This window comes from Quercus suber, unplaced genomic scaffold (assembly GCF_002906115.3).
Source record: "Quercus suber isolate HL8 unplaced genomic scaffold, Cork oak 2.0 scaffold_820, whole genome shotgun sequence".
In the NCBI taxonomy this organism is placed as follows: domain Eukaryota; kingdom Viridiplantae; phylum Streptophyta; class Magnoliopsida; order Fagales; family Fagaceae; genus Quercus; species Quercus suber.
The window spans coordinates 10,752-29,998 of record NW_027070250.1 but is presented as its reverse complement, the minus strand read 5'-3'; the positions used below and the strand labels follow the sequence as shown (position 1 = coordinate 29,998).

Here is a 19,247-nt window from a genome sequence, read left to right as displayed (position 1 = left end):
TCAATGATGAAGACCAGATTAAATTGTTCTAGATTCCCAATGTCATATGAAAACTGCTGCAGAACCATACCCATGAATCTTTGTTCTCTTACTCAACAATAGCAAATGCAACTGGGAAAATATTATCATTTGCATCTCTAGCTATGGCAGAAAGTATTTGCCCTCAAATCTCCCTTTCAAGTGGCACTCATCTAAACCAATGATTGGTCTACAACCTCCCAAAAACCCAAGTTTTTGTGCATTATACCTGATATACATTCTCTTAAATTTGGGCTGTGCATTTTCATCTTCCATTTTAGTTTGCAAAATAACCTTACTTCCTTTATCATTCAATCTTATCATCTCTGCATAATCCCTAAGCTTCTCATATTGCAGCTGTTCATCCCCAGTAATCAAGTTAGTAGCTTTCCTTTTTGCCCTATACACTTGACTATAACTTATGTCAATTTCAAGTGCTTGATTGACATGATGTTGAACACCAACCACTTTCCAATTAGGGTTTTTTTCAAACTCCTGCATAAACTTCTTTGCAACATAACTTGAAGTCACTTGGCTGTGTTTGAAGGATCTAGGGCAGGTGCACTCTGGATTGAATGTTTTTATTTGGAATGTCAACTCCCCAGGTAGTTAAGATGCATAACACCTCCATCCACATTCATTTATGCAATAAACTAATATCTTCTTCTTCTCATTCATATTGAACTTGATATCTACTGGCTTATTTATAGCATATTCCCTCAATGCCTCCCTAAATACCTTAGAGTTTGGAAACTTCATTCCTTTCTTTAACTCTAGTTTTCTCATGTCAATTTGGACATTAAACTCAGGTTCTTTTACAGCAGTTAGTGCTGGCTGATCATCATCAGACCCTACTATACTTTCCATGTCATCTTCAAGGGGTGGGTCAATCCATTCACCCTCTTCAAGAGGTGGGTCATTGTCAGCTACAATAGTCCTATGTGGGGCAGCATACACATGTAGATCCTCATGTGTAGATGGCCCATCATCTCCTTCAGAGGGCCTATGTGGGGCTGCAAGTGTAGATGGACCATCATCTACATTTCCAAATACATCATCATCAAAATCTGACCCCTCAAACCCTTCCTCTAACCAATCAAAATCTTGTCCACCACCTCCTTCAGCATCCACATTACCTCCTTCATGCATCTCATGCACATCATCATCATTCTGACCCACCTCATGCATATCATCATCATTTACAACTTCCTCATTACCAAATGGTTGTTCAACTGCAAGTGACTCCTCACCACCCTCAACATATAGTGTTATCTTATCTGTAGCCCATGTAGCATGAATCTCACACATATAAACTACATCATCATCTCCATTTATAAGCCTTAACCGTTGCTCCAAATTACCTCCAGGAATAAGATAATGAAATCTACTTGTACTAACTACTCCCACATCAGAACAAATATCTTGTATTTCAAAATAACTAAGTTTATCTGGGTCAACATATCAACAAAAGAAGTACTACCTCCTAAATATACCAAATCTAGGTTCCACACAAACTGGCCACCATGATGAATCTTAAAATTGAATGCCAAGTTAGCCATCTGCATATAAAACACAATATAATAAAATATGAGATTGGCTTGCATGTGAAAAAGTGTCATGTGGTCTACACAAAGCACAACACAGAAGCAGACAATATTGAGATCCATAGCATGATTTTGGAAGGAGGATATGATAATTGAGAAGGATATGATAACACAAAAAATGTGAAGAAGGATATGGTAATTAAAGACATGATAGCATAATTTTGGATAGGATAATATAATGGAGAATATATGTGGCCAACCCTAAATTAATCTATTGAGATCCATAGCCTATTCCAAAATTTTGGGATTAAGGTTTTGTTGTTGCTATTGTTTTATAGCTATGCATGTGTTTTGATCTTCAGTTCCAAATATTTGGTTTTACAAATGGAAGACTTCGCATTGCTATTACCATTGAACATTCTTTGGTCTTGTAGGAAGTAAGCATGATTCACAAAGGGATGATCAGCACTTGCAAGTTATTGATGCATATTTGAAGCCCAAGTGCCACTCGATAGATTCTGATGCTATGCATAGGTAAAAACATTAGTTCTGTTGTTTGTTGGGACTAATGCTTGTTGTTGCATATGTGAGAGTGTTGAGATATGTAATATGTTTGGACCTTTTTTTTCCCCCTTTTCGTTCTTCGTGTAACTTATAGATGATTTGTTATACACCATCTTTCATTTCTTTCTTCTGCTCCAGTCATGTCTTAAACTCTAACGAACTCAACCAATCAACCCCCTGCCCAAATCCAAAAGCTGAACAAAAGCTGTAAGGTTGTGGCTTTTGATCATTTTACAGATATGGGATTGCAACATGTATTTATATGAAAGGATCAATTAGGTAAAATTCTTTTAAAAGAGCTCATTCTTTTTTATTCCATTAGAGTATTGGAAATAATGATAAATACAACCAGCCAAACCACTGGAACTAGACACTAATTCTATCATGCTGTCCAAAACAGACTCAACCAATAACATTCTAATTAATCTAAAAATCAGAACCAATGATCAATTTGGTGACAGAAGCAGTAAATCAAACTCATTTCAACTCTTCTAATTCTACATAAATATATACAAATAACATTCCACAAAAACAATTAAACATTCAAAGTAGCCATATTATCTAAAATCCTTCAAAACACATACCAAAATCGAAAAACCACACACATACACACATTTTAGAATCTTCAATTCTATGTGGCAACTTGGCCTCAAGCAATAAATCAAGTGTCATATTAACACAGTCCAAAAACAAAGTTATACGAAAGTTTAGGAATATACCCAAAGCCTACAAAGCATACATATAAAAATGAGGAGCAACTGTAAAAATAAATTTGGGTTTTTGCTCGGAAATTTCTTCAACTTGGAAATTTTTCTAACTCTGTAAAAAAAAAAAAAAAAAAGAAGAGGTTTTTGCTTAACTAGTTCCACTAGTTCCATGGTTAAGCAAGAACCGAATTTGGGAGAAAGAATTTTAAAACCCACTTTGGAAGAAGGAATTTTAAAACCCAATTTAGAACCCTAGATTTCAAAGATTAAAAAGCAAAATCCTGATCTACCTGTAACGGCTGAACAAAGGAGCAATAATCCTGCTCTTCCTCAGCTCGGTTTGCATGCACGATCAAATCCCAGTTACCTTAAGTGAAGTGAAGCGCATTGCACGATGGGAGTGAGTGAGTGAGTGATTTTTGGGAGTGAGAGTGTTTTGATCTGGATGGGAGTGAGTTTTTACATATTTCTATGTTAGAGTAACGGTAAGGGAGAGGTGGGTACATGGCACATAAACAATGACAATCACAGGTGGGCAAAGTGTCAAAATTTGAATCACGGGTGGGCACATAGAATTAGAGGCAAACCACATGTGGGCAAAGTGTAATTATCCCTATGTATTAATAGCCAAAGCTCGAAAAAAAAAAATCTAATTAGATTTTCAATTTTGTGCCACGTGTCTTTTTTTAATTTTAATTTTGTGTCAAATGAATTATTAAGTGTAAAATTCGAAAAGTCCAAATCCAATTAAATTCTAAATTGGAGTCTAATTTTTCACCACGTATCCATCTAATTTTTAAATTTTTGTGGCAAGTGAATTATTTGGTGCAAAAATTGAAGAGTCTAAAACCAATTAAATTATAAATCATGTGTGTGTATATATATATATATAATGAGAAACCATTACATATTATAGAAATGTATGGATGAAAAAAATTGTAAGCTACCATATATAATTTGAACATCTTCTAAAAAAGAAAAAGGTATAATTTGAACTATATAATTGTGATTATTTTTAATTATACTCATACATATGCACAAGGCTATACACTAATTACAATATAAACATTCAATTTTTGCACTTAAATTGCTTAAGATTGCACAAAATTGTTGCTTTTGAGCGGATTATAGCATAGTTCTAGAAAACCCAGTCCCGTGCATGGCCTTGACCACTAGATTGGGCCACTTAGGGGTGTCCAACCAACCCATCAATCCACAAAAACCAACCAAATCTAACCCAACTCAACGAATTGGGTTAGTTTTTAATATATATTTAAAATATATATTATATAGTTTTATTATTTACTCTTTTTTTTTTTTTTTTTTGATGAACTACCAACCTTATACCAAAAAAAAAAAACATAGTTATAAAAATTATAAATCTGTTGTTATTTGTGTTGGTTTAATACACTAATCAAATACAAGGTTTTCAGACCCGGACCAGACCGGAAGGTTAAACCGTGAAAACTGAGAATCGAATTGAAATTCGGTTTTTTAAGCATAGAGAACCGGGCATATGTGGCAATTCCATGAACCCCTAAAACCGGGGTTGGACTGCACGAACCGGTGGCAAGAACCGTGCAGTCCAACCCCTTTGCAATTTTTTTTTTTTTTTAATTTTATAAAAACAACTTTACACAATTTTATTCTACTTAATTAAATTATTCATCTCTTACAAGGAATAAAAAAAATTATAATTAAAATCCTTCAAAGATATTCAACTTTACTTCAAAAATTAATCATAAATTTTAATGTTTTCATGGTTATTATTTTATTTTATTAACTTTCTTATTTAATTATTAAATATATGCTTGAAAATCATTAAATTTCCCTCACATATATAGATATATTAGTCAATTTTTCTAGTTTTATAAATTTAATATCTATATTTAGGCTTTAATTAATTATTAAATTAATTATAATGTCATCACGGTTCAACCCCGGTTCGACCTCGGTTCAACCTCAAAAACCTTGAATCTCTCCCTTTCACGGTTCAATAAATGATCCGGGTTTAAAAACCTTGATCAAATACTCCGTTTGTATTGGTTTGGTGCTATACTTAGGTTTGATTAGTAAATTTGTTATTATTTGTGTTGGTAATTTTATAAATTTGTTATTCTAATTTCTCATTTTTTAAATAATATTTTTCAACCCGATTCACATAAGTTGGGTTTTTTTCCGTCAAACGGTGGTGAACTAGATTGAAAAAACCCTTCTACCTAACCCAACTGACCAAAGTACACCCACCCCTATAAGACCACTATAGAATGTTTCCGTACCACCACTTATTGAATAATAACCCAATTGTGTTGAAGCTTCTTGAATAATGGAACACTGAGATTCAACCGTTCAACAAATATACGGAAATTGTTAGGATTTTTATTCTTTTTTGGGGGGGGGGGGGGGGGTTGGTGTGAAATCATAGTGACAAGGACAATTCAGAACCTTGACAATGACTTAAGAAAACATTTTCCAAACGCATTCTTTGTCATTCTGATTTTGCATTGATTTTACTCAAAAAATAGAATCGTTTTGTTGGGTTTTTAGTTTTCCTTTATTCTGTCCTTATCGGGTTTTGGTGAGCAAAGGCACGATTGGGTCCTCATAAATTTTTCCCATTGAAGTTGATTAGATAGTCAAATTCTACCACCAATCAAGGACCAAGATTAACACCAAAAGTACACCCATAGGCCATGATTTATAATTATACCTTCTTTTGTCTCTCCACAAATGGTGAAGTGCTTGTCAATTCTCAATATTTGTTTGGAATCCACTTATTTTACTAAAATTGAAAACTTTTTATTGAAAGTACTATAGATAAAGGTAAAAGTTAGTTGAAATAGTACAGTAGGACTCATAAATAGTATCAAAAAGTACAATGGAACCTATGAATAGCAGCAAAAATAAGCTAAATAGTAAAGTAAGCTAGTTTTTTAATTTGGAATCAAATGAACCCTCAGGGTTTGTTTGGATACCGCTTATTTTGCTAAAAACTAAAAACTTATTACTGAAAAGACTGTAGCAAAATAAATTTTAAATTATGAATAGTGTCATGAGACCCAGAATTTAGTGCTTATTACTATGTTTTTTAGTACTTGGTTGGTCCGTGAACAGTACTGTTGGACCTAGTAAAATAATGCAAAATCATTGCTTAGCAAATGCACGCTCAATATCCCAATTGAGTATTATAATTATACCTTCTTTTGTCTCTCCACAAATGGTTAGGCGTTTGTCGATTCTCAAGATTTGTGTGGGATCCACTTATTTTATTGAAACTGAAAACTTTTTACTAAAAGTACTATAGGTAAAGGTAAAAGTTAGCTGAAATAGTATAGTGAGACTCATGAATAATACCAAAAAGTACAATGGAACCTATGAATAGCAGCAAAAATAAGTTAAATAATAAAATAAGTTAGTTTTTTAATTTGGAATCAAACGCACCCTCAGGGTTTGTTTGGATACCACTTATTTTGTTAAAAATTGAAAACTTATTGCTGAAAAGATTGTAGCAAAATAATTTTTAAATTATGAATAGTGTCGTGGGACCCAAGATTTAGTGCTTATTGCTGTGTTTTTCAATACTTGGCTAGTCCGTGAACAGTACTATAGGACCTAGTAAAAAAATGCAAAATCATTGCTTGGCAAACGCACGCTTAATATCCCAATTGAGTATTATAATTATACCTTCTTTTGTCTCTCCATAAATGGTAAGGTGTTTGTCGATTCTCAATGTTTGTTTGAGATCCACTTATTTTATTAAAATTGAAAACTTTTTACTGAAAGTACTATAGGTAAAGGTAAAAGTTAGCTAAAATAGTACAGTGGGACTCATGAATAGTATCAAAAAGTACAATGAAACTCATGAATAGCAGCAAAAATAAGTTAAATAGTAAAATAAGCTAGTTTTTTCATTTGGAATCAAACGCACCCTCAGGGTCTGTTTGGATACTACTTATTTTGCTAAAAATTGAAAACTTATTACTGAAAAAACTGTAGTGAAATAATTTTTTAATTATGAATAGTGTCGTGGGACCCAGAATTTAGTGCCTATTGCTGTGTTTTTCAGTATTTGGCTGGTCCATTAACAGTACTGTAGGACCCAGTAAAAAAACGCAAAACAAAAAATCATTGCTTGGAAAACGCACGCTCAATGTCCCAATTGAGTATTATTCTTTGGTTGGTAGACAATTTCTCTAAACTACAATTTTTGGGGCATGCATTAGTTTTTTTTTTTTTTTTGGTAAATTATGGATCGTGTACACAATAACTCACTTGAATGAATATTTATGATATGGTCTCACATTTAATTCCAAAATTAAGAAATAAAGCTCTCTCTAAAAATAAATAATTTATGACACATGACGCAAAATTGGACTTTAATTATAGAATCTAATTGGATTTTCTCTAATTTTTACCTATTAATATACATACACACACACACACACATATTTTTGTGCCAAATGAATTTTTTTAGTTATAAAAAAAGGCTCATAAATATAAAATCATTCAAACTCTCTCTTCCTTTAATTTTATATATAGTGATAGGTAAATGATTTTTTTTAATGATTTATTTATATTAGACTCATCATTTTCTACTCTAAATTAACTCATTTGACACAAAAATTAAAAAAATTCGATTAGATAGAACGCGTACCATAAAATTAAACTCTAATTGAAATCCAATTTTTACACTGAACTAATTAACTTGGTTTAAAATTTTAAAAATTTTAATTAGATGGGACATATGGCGCAAAATTAGACTCTAATTGAATTCCAATTTCAAATCTAATTGGATTTTCTCTCAACTTTACTTAGTATTATATATATATATATATATATATAATGACTTATAAACTTGAATTGTTTTAGTTCTAAGAAAAAAAAAAAAAAAAGACTCATATACATAAAATCATTCAAAAATTATGTTTTTTTTTATGATTTACTTATATTGGACTCCTAGTTTTTACACTTAATTAACTCATTTGGTACAAAAATTAAAAAAACTTAGTTAGATAGGCCACATGTCGTAAAATTAAACTGTAATTAAAATCCAATTTTTACATTAAATTAACTCACTTGGTACAAAAATTTAAAAACTTAGATTAGATGGGACACATGGTGCAAAATTAGACTCTAATTGAATTCCAATTTAAAATTTAATTGAATTTTCTCTCAATTTTACCTATTATTATTATTATTATTACTTGTATCCGGTTTGACCCATGCATACCCAGGTGGGTCGGACATGAACCCCAAAGCCCCGAATCCATTTGATAGGTCTTCCTCTAATCATATAACCTTCCTAGTCAGTTCCTTGCAGACATCATCATCATCGTCATATGATTTGGTGATCTAATTGTTTGATTTGTCAAAAAAGTTTTTATTACATTGTTAAAACCAAAAGACCACATTTAGAGAACATGTGAAAATTAATTATCATAATATAGATATAAATATAAATCCTTGAATTTGGGAAAAAGAGAGGGAAAAAAAAAATAAAGATAATAGAGATGCAGTGATCTTTGAATATGTAACCATATAAAACTTTAAAAATGTGAGGTGATTTAATAAACCTTTACTTAAAATTTTACAATTATTTAAAATTTCGAACGTGTGCACATGCAAAAAAAATAAAATATAAACCTAGTACTTTTTGTTTATGAATGAAAAAACTAGTACATTTATGATTTAACTATTACATACAAGGTTTATTTCATAATAAGGTGGCTATGGGTTTATGACTGTAAGTACGTACCAGATATATTCAGCCAAAAAGAAAAAGTACGTACCAAATATATGTAATTGGGTGGAATAAATTAATTATCACCCCTTTTCTTTCTAATTTTTACTAAAGAACAAAAAAAAGTTAAAAAAAAGTTTTAAAAAAAAAGTTAAAAAAAAAAAAAAAAAAAAAAACAACAACAACAACACAGACAAGTTGGTCATTTAAAAGTGAAAGAATCATTCTCTCTCCAGTATCAGTTTATTTAGGAGGGGCATAAAGAATAAAATGGAATAACTGAATACCATTCTTTTATATGCATTCACTCCAAAAGTGAATAAAATTATCCCTTCCCTTCAATCATTGACGGAAAATTTAATTCTAATCCTCCTTTATTAATAATACAAATAATAACATATAAATTATAATGAACATAATAGTAAAAATACACATGTATTTCTTTCATTTATTTTAAAATTTTCAGTGAACTGGAGTTATATTAGAAATAATAATTAAAGAGTGTAGGGTTATATAGCAAACATCCCACGCATCAGCTAGCAATTGACCTAGGGAGGTGCCAAGTATAATACAAAAGAGCCCCTACAAAAGTTTCATGCTTTAGCTACAAGATATGCAGTTGGAGTTGTATTGCCTCAAAATGCAGGAGGAGGAACTTGCAATAAAAAATCATAAAATTGCAGGATGAGAGTTTAAAAAAGAGTTGGAACACATTGTGAGACGTCCACAAACAATTTAGCACCGACTTCTTTTATGATTTTGCAGATGTTCAACAATGCTCATTTTTTTTAACTTCAAGAACCAATGGTGCTCATTTGAAACTTCCTAAATCAAAAGCACTCACTAGGTAGATTTTCGGGACCAACAATGGATTTTGGCCTAATTCCAAACTTAATTGTGACTGTTAAGCAATGGTGACTGTTATGCAATTTCCTACCATTTATGATTTGTTGAAAGTGTTGCAAAAAATTGTGGCATAACACTTCTCTTCTTACAAAAGATATATATGCATCATAGAGAGTTCAATTAAGCTCTGTTTGTTTCAGCATTAACGTTTTCTGGAAAATAATTCATTTTTCAAAGAGCATTTTCTAGAAAACTATCTCATTTTTCGGTATTTGGTAACAATCTTGAAAATGGGCTGGAGAATGTTTTCTATTGTTTAGTATTCACAGTTTTTATAATATTTCTTGTATAATTTAAAACATGTATAATATGTGTATTGTGTAAACCCACCTAATGTAATCAATATAAATAAATAAACCAAGAATGAATTTGGTTTTCAAATTAAAATTTTGACAACAGATACAATCAAAATTAGCTATCCAATTTTCATGATCTCAAATACTCATCTTGCTCATGTATATGAATAGTAACGTACATAATATATATAAACCATACTTCTCATAATTCAAAATAATCATTATAACCTTAAGTTCCATTTTAAATAGTACTCAAAATGTCATATAGGCCAAATAGTTTTACTGGCAAACTAATCCAGTACAAATAGTTTGATAAATATACCAAAAATTGATATAGAACTATTGACCAATCTGTGAGGAGAAAAGAAAAAAAAAAAAAAAAAAAAACTCTTATTAAAGAACTGTGTGATAGAGGGAGAAGAAAGACGGAGAAAAATGAGAAGAGAGGCAAATAGAGAGAGAAATCTATGAGAAGAGAAGAGGCCAAGGGGATAATAGTGAGCGTGTGAGAAGAGAGAAAAAACAAAAAGAGGAGAAGAAGTGAGAGAGTTTAAAAAAAAAATATCTAATTCAAAAGAAGATAATATTTATAGGAGTTATGCATTGCGTGAGAGAAATTGTTTTCCTTTTTTTTTTTTTTTCTTTTTTTTGGGGAAAATAACCTATAGAAAATAAGTCTTATTTTTATAAGAATTTTCCATTGACTAAGGCTGTGTTTGTTTCGTGTAAAACGTTTTCCGAAAAATACATATTTTTTGGAAATGCTATTTCCCAGAAAAGGAAAATATTTTTAAGTGTTTGGTTGAATTATGAAAATTGTCGTGAAAAATTGAGTTCATGTGTTTGGTTCTATTAGGAAAATGCTATTTTCCTACCATTTTTTCACATTGATTCCGGCAACAACAACACAACAACAACAACAACAAATTGATTCCGGCGACAACAACAACAACAACAACAAAAAATTGATTCCGACGACAACAACGCAACAACAACAACAACAAATTGATTCCGGCGACAACAACAACAATCAAACTTTAAACAAACAAAACTAAGATGGGTCTGGGTCTGGGTCTCGGCGATGGGTCGACTCAGTCACGAAAAAAAAATCAGACCTCACTCTCTCTCCCTTGTCGATCAACCTACCTTCGAATCGGTGTCCATCACGCCGCCGCTGTCCTTCGATCTAAGGCTTTACACCGTCCAATCCGCCGCTGCAACTTTTCCCACCCATCTCGCCATCGCCGTCCTTCATCTCCACTGGGAATCGGGCCGATATAATCGGTCCTACCCTCTGCCGCCGACACCAACAACCTCCACCACAGCCACCGCGGCCATCCCCGGTCTGGGTCGAAGGTCTGGGTTGTCGGTCGAAGGTCGAAGGCGATGGATCGAACGTCTGGGTCGAACGCCTGGGTCTGGGTCGAACACTTTGGGCTTTGGGTTCGTGGGTCGCCGGCAGAGGCGAGCTTGAGCGGAGGCGAGATCGTGTGGCAGAGGCGAGCTCGAGCGGAGGCGATCGAAGGCGAGATCGAGCAAAGGCGACGAGCTCGAGCAAAGGCGACGTGGTGCTTGGTGTGGATCGGAGCTTGGAGCTTGGAGCTCGTCGGAGAGTAGATCGGAGCTTGGAGCTTGGAGCTCGTCGGTGTGTGGATCGTCGATGTGAGCTTGGAGCTTGGAGAGCAGTTGGTCGAAGAGTGCGTGTGAGAGATGAGAGAGCTGTTTTCTGCAATTTGTTTGAAGTGAAAATGAGAATTGAATTCATTTTCCACATTCATGTCTCTATTTTATGGTCAAAGGGGAAATGAATTACAGTTGACCGAATTTTACAAACCAACCAGACACACTAATTTTCCGGAAATGCTTTTCCGAAAGTGGTTTGAAGCCAAACCAAACACAGCCTAAAAATAGTTTTCTGTTGACCAATATTTTTTTATATTACCAAACACTAAAAAATGTGAAAAACTATTTTTATAGAAGGTTTTTTAGTGAAACAAATAGAGCGTTAGGAGTTTGAGAAGTTGAGCCCACACATACTCAATATTCCCGTTGTCAAATTGGAAGCATTGGCAAATAAGGCCCTCCATTAATCATCTTCCAAAAACCCTTTACTAATTTGAATCTTTAAAAATAAAAAACTTTAATTTAAAAAATAATTAAAAATAAAAAGACCTTCATCCAATTCCATTCCTTTATAAAAAATTTCATTCCATATGAACTCCCAGACATAGTGTAACCAATCCCCAAGTTTAAAATAATAATAATAATATCATTAATTGCCATATGCTTTCCATGATATAATTGCAAACAATTTTCAGCTAATTAGTGTCTCATTTCTTTATTGTAAAGATTGACAGAGCTTAAAGAACCATCACCCCACCTCATCCCTCTACTGAGTTAAAGCAAGAGGCTCCTTCCCACAGGCTTTCAATCATATTGACAAGCATTGCCAGTTACAAGTTTGCAATGATGTAACAAGTAGCCTATAAATTCTTAACAGGGAGTTCCCACTAACACCATATCTTACAAATTAAGAATTTTATCCAGAGTGTAAAAAAGAAAAGAGAATTTTGACCAAGTGTCTCTGGCTTCAAGAACAAAGTCCTCTTTTTAATTCAAAAAATTAAACATTTCTCCTTAAAAATTCGGAATCTATTTAAAATCGGTTCTAAAAACATAATAGCTTTCTACTAAAGCAAATTAAAGATTTTCTATTCACTCTGACGTAGATAAACCTCCCCATAACAAATTACTATTAAACTTTTAAAGAGACTTGCCAAGCATTTTAGAAAGGATATGCCTTTTGCAAATACTTTACCAACCCAATTTTTTAAGCAAACCCATCTATCCAAGTCAAAAGTTTGAGTTCTATAAAGGCCGAAGCAGCCCCTTTACGTGGCATACAATTAACAAGAAAGTCAAATTTCACCCCATGATGTTGACACTAGTAGTAACAATCAAATTAAAACTCTTCCACTAAATTTCTATGCTATTCACGGTTGCTCTAGCATTTACATTGTATCTGCACAAATTTATGGTATGCTCCACCTACTATTATAGGATAATATTAATGAAATAGAAATTAAAGGGAAAGAAAAGTATATGTAAAAGAGTGAAGTTGCCTGGATATGATATAAATCAATAAATGACATTAACGTGATTCCTGGTCTGCCAGATATTCACAAGCAACACAAAGGTGAAGAGAATTTGAGAACACAAAATTAATAACAAGATCTTGAACAAACAAAGTGAAATGCATGTACCATGAATGTGATCCATAATAAATGCATCCACACCAAACTGTAGCAATTAACGTTCAGATATTTTTGCTGGCGGTGGTAGAATCACTATAGTAGTAGCAAAAGAAAATGAAGGCTAGGAAAAGAGGAATTTCATAACTACCCAAAAGCAGAAAATCCATTTCAAGCAACTAAATTCTGTGATGGTAGACCAGTAACCAAATTGAACCAACTAATGTTAAGATTATGGAACAAGCACGGAGAGAACGTGAGAATGTCAGTCATCATATGACCCTTTTCCTCTTTTCTCTTATTGTACATACCTGAATCCATAATTTGACACAACCAACAACAATCAAAAGAAAATTGGAAAACATGTGTAGACCGTGAACGGGCATATGATGAAAGGTACAACTATTGTCTCACATGTATAACAAAAAGAACACATAAAAATGTGTTGAAATGAGACCATGAAAATATTATAGGACTTTTTTCAATGAAAAATCATACCAAAGTTGTAACGACAAATAACGGCATAGATCAAAGGAGGTGTTGCAAAAGTTATGTTGTAAATAAATATTTGAGCCAGAAATTGAAAGAAATCCAAGCAAACCCAAAGTCAAAGTAGGTCATCACGTGTAAGAACGGCAATATAATTAAGTGCAACCATACCTTGCAACAAATCTAGGAAACCAAAAAAAGGAGACTAATTTTTCTTGTGAACACTCACAGAGGTGGTAGCTAGAACAGGGTCACCACCATAACCACCAACTTGAGTACATTAATTTATAACATAGATATGAAGGCATTTCACTGAAACCCAATGTCAACATATCTTGGAAAGTGATATGAAATCAACTTCAAAATTTTAATTAGAAACCCACACATTGGCAAAAGACCCTCCTTTTTCATAACTATTATCAATTCTTCTAACATCCATCTATAACACTAAACTTTCTGAGAATATACAGGGAATTGGACCAGTATCCCTTTCATATGTGATAAGAAAATTATTTCAAAACGAAGTGGTAAGTAAATAAAATTGTAAGACGGGCAGTTCTGAACTCTATAGTGTGCGCGTAGAAAAAGCGGAGGGGAGGGGAGGGGGGGGGGGGGGACGGGGAGAGAAGGGGGGGCTGGAATTCTATAGCCTTTCAAAAGAAAAATGCTACTTTTTTCAGCCAGCCAATATACACAAGGCTAGAATACACTAAGTTGATTATCATTTGTCTGTGTATATAACATGAATAAAAGACAGTTTCACCTCAATGTGTGCCTACCAATCTATTCATTCACTCACACATGAATGTGACATACAAGAATACAATAAAAGAGGCTTAGAAAACAAACCTTTTTTTAATTACAATTGACCTGGTGAGCTACAAAAGCCAGGTCATAAGAAAGATTCATGTGAATTTAGGTTTAGGCGTTATTGAACCATTAGGATGCACGGGACCAAGCTTTTGAATCCAATGAAGAAGGCCTTTCTTATGATCTTGGCAAGTAGGATTTGGTACCAGATTCAAGGTTCCATCAAGGGCAAGTGAAGACTCAAACTGCTCTAATACCTTCACAACCTGCCAAAACTCAGGCCTTTTATCTGGTTGCAAGGACCAACACTGCTCAATTAAAGCTCGCATGGCAGGTGGACAGTCCTCTGGGATAACAGGTCTCAAATTCTGAAAATGCCAAGTATAATGGTATTAGAATTGCATCCACAAAAACCTTCCCATAGTGCTTTGCAAGATTAAAGGCAATTTGGGAAGAAAACTTAAGTTCTAATGAAATGTGAACCATGATGTCTACATTATATAATCCAGTACTACCAAATTTCAGCCCCATCTTCTCTGTGATAAAATAAAGGAGTTCATATTATCTTAACAAACCAATTATTTTAATTTTCAGGGGAAGAAAACTTAAGTTCAAATGAAATGTTAACCATGGTGTCTATGTCATAATCACCCAGTACTTTTGAAATTTCTCCCCCATTTTCACTGCTGATGAGATAGGCACATTACCACTTAATAATAAACCAATTCATATTATCTTAACCAATTAAACTATATTTTAGCGCTCAGGGTAGCATTTTTAGTTGCAATTCAATCATCTTTAAATTTTATTAATAGGACAATCAGTTTCAATGGCTTCTCATTTGTTCCTTTAGTAATTAAACCTCACTACAAAAGTGAGATTCAGCCCAAAGTTGATGTAGAAAATAATTACTTCACCAATACATGATACAAAACACTAACAGGAATGACAACTGATGATAAATTTCCAAGATAATCATATTTAAAATGAGAAAATCATTGCTTTTAAGAGTTTGAGACATGCAGATTACATGTTATTCCAATGGGCACACTTAAGGATTGACTGGATGCACGATAAATGAACCAACACTTGAACACAATTAGCAGTTGTTGATTTAAATCGGCGTGAACCAATGACAAAGGACTGAAATCTAATTGGAAAGAGGGCAGGAGGAGGGGAACCAAAAAGAAACAGAAGGAGAGAAGAGAAGAGAGAGGGCAGGTAGTCCTTTTTCTATCAATTAAAAAAAATTAATAATAAATAAAAATTCTACATAAAACTTATAGCACAACTAAACAATTCACAAAAACAATAACAACAGAGGACTTGAAGAATGAAGGGGAAAAAAGCTTCATTGTGTATTGCAAGTCCATGCATTATGTTTTGCCAAGAAACACGAAATTCATCAACAAACCTTATTTACTACTGCAAAAGCAGCCTGGACGGGATTCATATCCTCATATGGTATTGTTCCAGCAACCATTTCCCATAAGATGAGCCCAAAACTGTACACATCAACCTTTCGGCCATAGGATTTATGTTTGATCATCTCAGGTGCCATCCAACGATAAGTTCCAGGGTCATCAGCTAAAATATCACAGTATACCTCCTCACAAGCTATTCCAAAATCAGCAATTTTCAGATGGAAGTCTTGGTCAATAAGGACATTTTCTGGTTTAAGATCTCGATGAATGACACCTTGAGAGTGAATGTAATCCATTCCACGAGCAATATCAAGAGCAAATGCAATTAGCTTTTGTAAAGGAAGTGATTTACGCTCAAGCTTATGCATATATGCCCTCAAAGAACCCTCTGATAGATATTCTGTAATGACACAATAAACTGGTGGCTTTCTGCACGCTGCTATAAACTGTATTAAAGGATATCAGTAAGAAAGGTTCAGAAAAGGCAGCATACTCAAACAAAATCACAAAAATGATTATTTTGACCATGATTCCAGAATCAATCCATGGAATAAAAAAACTTAAAAGCTATAGCAAATCTGTAACCAACATAAAAATTGAACAAGACAAAGGACCGATCCTGCGATAAAGCATATATACATAACAAATAACAAGATGACAGAGTGGAAAAGAAAAGGATTGGTCACCTTTATGACATTGTGATAGTGCAGACGAGACAGAAGAGTGACTTCCCTATTGTATTGTTTCTCTAGTCGAGCCCCCAAGGCTCCATTTTCGTCATCATCAGGCACCCGGATAATCTTAACTGCAACAGGTTCATCATTGTATAGGCCATGGTAAAGCCGACTATGAGCGCCATGAGCAAACTTTAGCCAAGAAACAACTTAGACAGATCAACAGTCCATTCATCAGATGTTTCCACAGCATTAACCCTTCCTCCACCATGATCAAAATACTTTGCCATGNCTCTTCCTCTCAGACCTCGCTTCCTTAAACACATCATTGAGCCGAGTTTCAGGTAGAGGGGACAAAGATCTCTGCTTGTTATAAATAGTAGTTGATTTCTCACTAGAAGAACTTGCTCCAGGCCTTGATTTCAAACCTGAAATTCGTTCAGGCCGAATTGAAAATTGAACAGAGGCCAATCTTGAAGAGTCCAACCTATGACACACGGTATGAGAAAACTTTGCTCTCCTAATCCAGGAATTAGCCTCTTCCCCCATTTTTTTTCTTTGTCAAACAAACACCTTTAAATCCTAAAAGACCTTATACACACAAAACCCCCTACTTTCTCCTCCTCCTCTAAGCTGAGAAGAAGGGTCAAAATCAATTGGGTGTGTACCCAGAAACAATTCTATATGGATTTCAAAGCTCCAGAAACCAAACTTCCTAAAACCCATCAACTACCATTGACATAATGACCACCAAAAATCAAATCTTTTCCTCCACGAGAATCAAAGCAACATTGAAATTCTTGAAGATCCATCATAAATGAAACTTTCCCAGAACACGCTCTCATCTCCATCAGAACCAAGATCCCTTGAAACCCATCATAGCCCATCCACATACAAACATCACAATTTGCTCCTCACAATCAAATCTCTAGCACAAAAGCTTCAATATAAAACAAATAAAAACCCCTTTTTTTGGCTTCAAAGTCAAATAACACCTTCCTTGAGAGCCTGGAAAATCCCACACAGATTACCCAATAAACAAATCAATTAAAATACATAAAAGTAAAAACCAACCATCCCAAAACTTCACATAAAAGTAGAAGGCTGATTTATATTGGAAACTAAAAGAAACAAACACTACCACCACCACCAATAACTCTACCCATTAGCATCCACAGAAAAAAGAAACCCAATCATTGTGTCAAAAACAATCATACATCCAATAAAATATCCCACAAAATATAAGAAAGACCCAGATACAATATATATATATATATATATATATATATATAAAGTAGAGAACAAAATGAGGTCTGCTGGAGAAACAAATACACGCTAACTCTGATTGCTGCTCACCTTATTAGCTAGCTTTCTCATCATGATGACAAACAAAAACAGAAATCACCATGACTTTGAAGGGTATTTCACCATTATTTGTCTACCAATAGATAGACATGTCGTGCGAGAAAGGTAGATAAATAAATAGATAGTTGAATTTATTTTACAACAAAATTTTCAAGACCCAGAAAAAAAAAAAAGTAATATTATTATTATACGTATAGTATACGAATTAAAAATGGTAGTGACGCGTAGATTCCATGGACCCGATATTTTTAGTTGTGTATGTGAGTGGTGGGGGAGGGGACCACAGAGAGAGAAAGTCAGAAAAGACGGAGAGAGAGAGAGAGAGAGAGAGTTACTTATGTTTTGAATTTTTTTGATTGATTAATAAAATAAGTAATGAAAGAGAAAGTGTCTCTATCGCAAGAGAATTGAGGAACGCAGAGAGAGAGAGAGAGAGAGAGAGAGTTTTAGTTTTTAGCTAAAGATAAAAAAGAGAGCTAGCGAGATTGTGAGTGTGTTCCTACTGTTGGTACGGTTTCTCGCACGAATTTACGTATCGTATCTGAGTGTGTTCCCGCTTCCTACTTTCTGTTTCGTGCGGTGTGGCTTTGAGTTCTTTGGGATTTGGGAACCGGCTTGCGGTTGTGGGTACAACTTCTACAACCCTACAACTACAACTGTATCTACTGTATTTCTACTTTTACACCTATCATATTTAAATCACACTAGCCTCTGCTTCTCAAAAAAAAAAAAAAAAAATATCACACTGGCATCATACGCCGTATTCAGAGAATCTTTTATTTTTTTATAAAATTTAATAATTTGAATCAATTATAATTTTAATATTTGGTACAAACGTATAATACTCATTACACTTCTAGATTTTTTTGCGATGAAAAAATGTAATAATTTCAAATTATAATCGATACAAATTATTAAATTTTACCCAAAAAAATAGCAACTTTTTAATGTGGGTTTCTAAAATTTTTTTTTTAAAAAAAAACCTTTTAACGTGGGTTTAAAAAGGAAGAAATATTTTCGACCAATTAAAAAAATAAAGAAAGAGAAAATTTAAAATGGGAAGTTTGTTTCTGAATAAATGGGTTAGTGAGAGAGTAATCCTATTTTGTAGGCAATATTTTAGTGGGAGTTAAAGATGTATTTTTACTTTGTTGTCCTTTAGTTCTGTCTGTACTTAAACTTAGGGAAATAAGGGTATTTTAGACAAAAAAATCCGATCCAAACAAAGAAAACCCCTTAAATAGTAGTATAGATGACATGTAAGTTGAGAAAAAGTCTACGGAGTACAAAATTTTTTACAATTTCTTGCCACAACTGTAATGGTGATTGATAAAGAAAAAATAGAGAGTCTATGTGTAAGTGATAGTTAACCATTTAGAATCTATTACATTACAATTGTAGCTAAAATTTTGTTTTAGGCTTTTAAATTTTGTTTTAATTAGTATTATTCTTTTTTTAT

General features: G+C 33.5%; 1 protein-coding gene across 1 annotated transcript; it reads right to left on the bottom strand.

Moving 5' to 3' along the window:
- Window positions 1-14,166: 14,166 nt before the first annotated feature.
- LOC112022930 (serine/threonine/tyrosine-protein kinase HT1) lies at window positions 14,167-17,911 on the bottom strand. The gene is given in 6 exon segments (XM_024055551.2): window positions 14,167-14,693; window positions 15,740-16,195; window positions 16,436-16,620; window positions 16,623-16,717; window positions 16,719-17,431; window positions 17,780-17,911. Coding segments are annotated over 5 exon segments (1,263 nt in total). The 5' UTR covers window positions 16,973-17,431; window positions 17,780-17,911; the 3' UTR covers window positions 14,167-14,420.
- Between the last annotated feature and the right edge of the window lie 1,336 nt (window positions 17,912-19,247).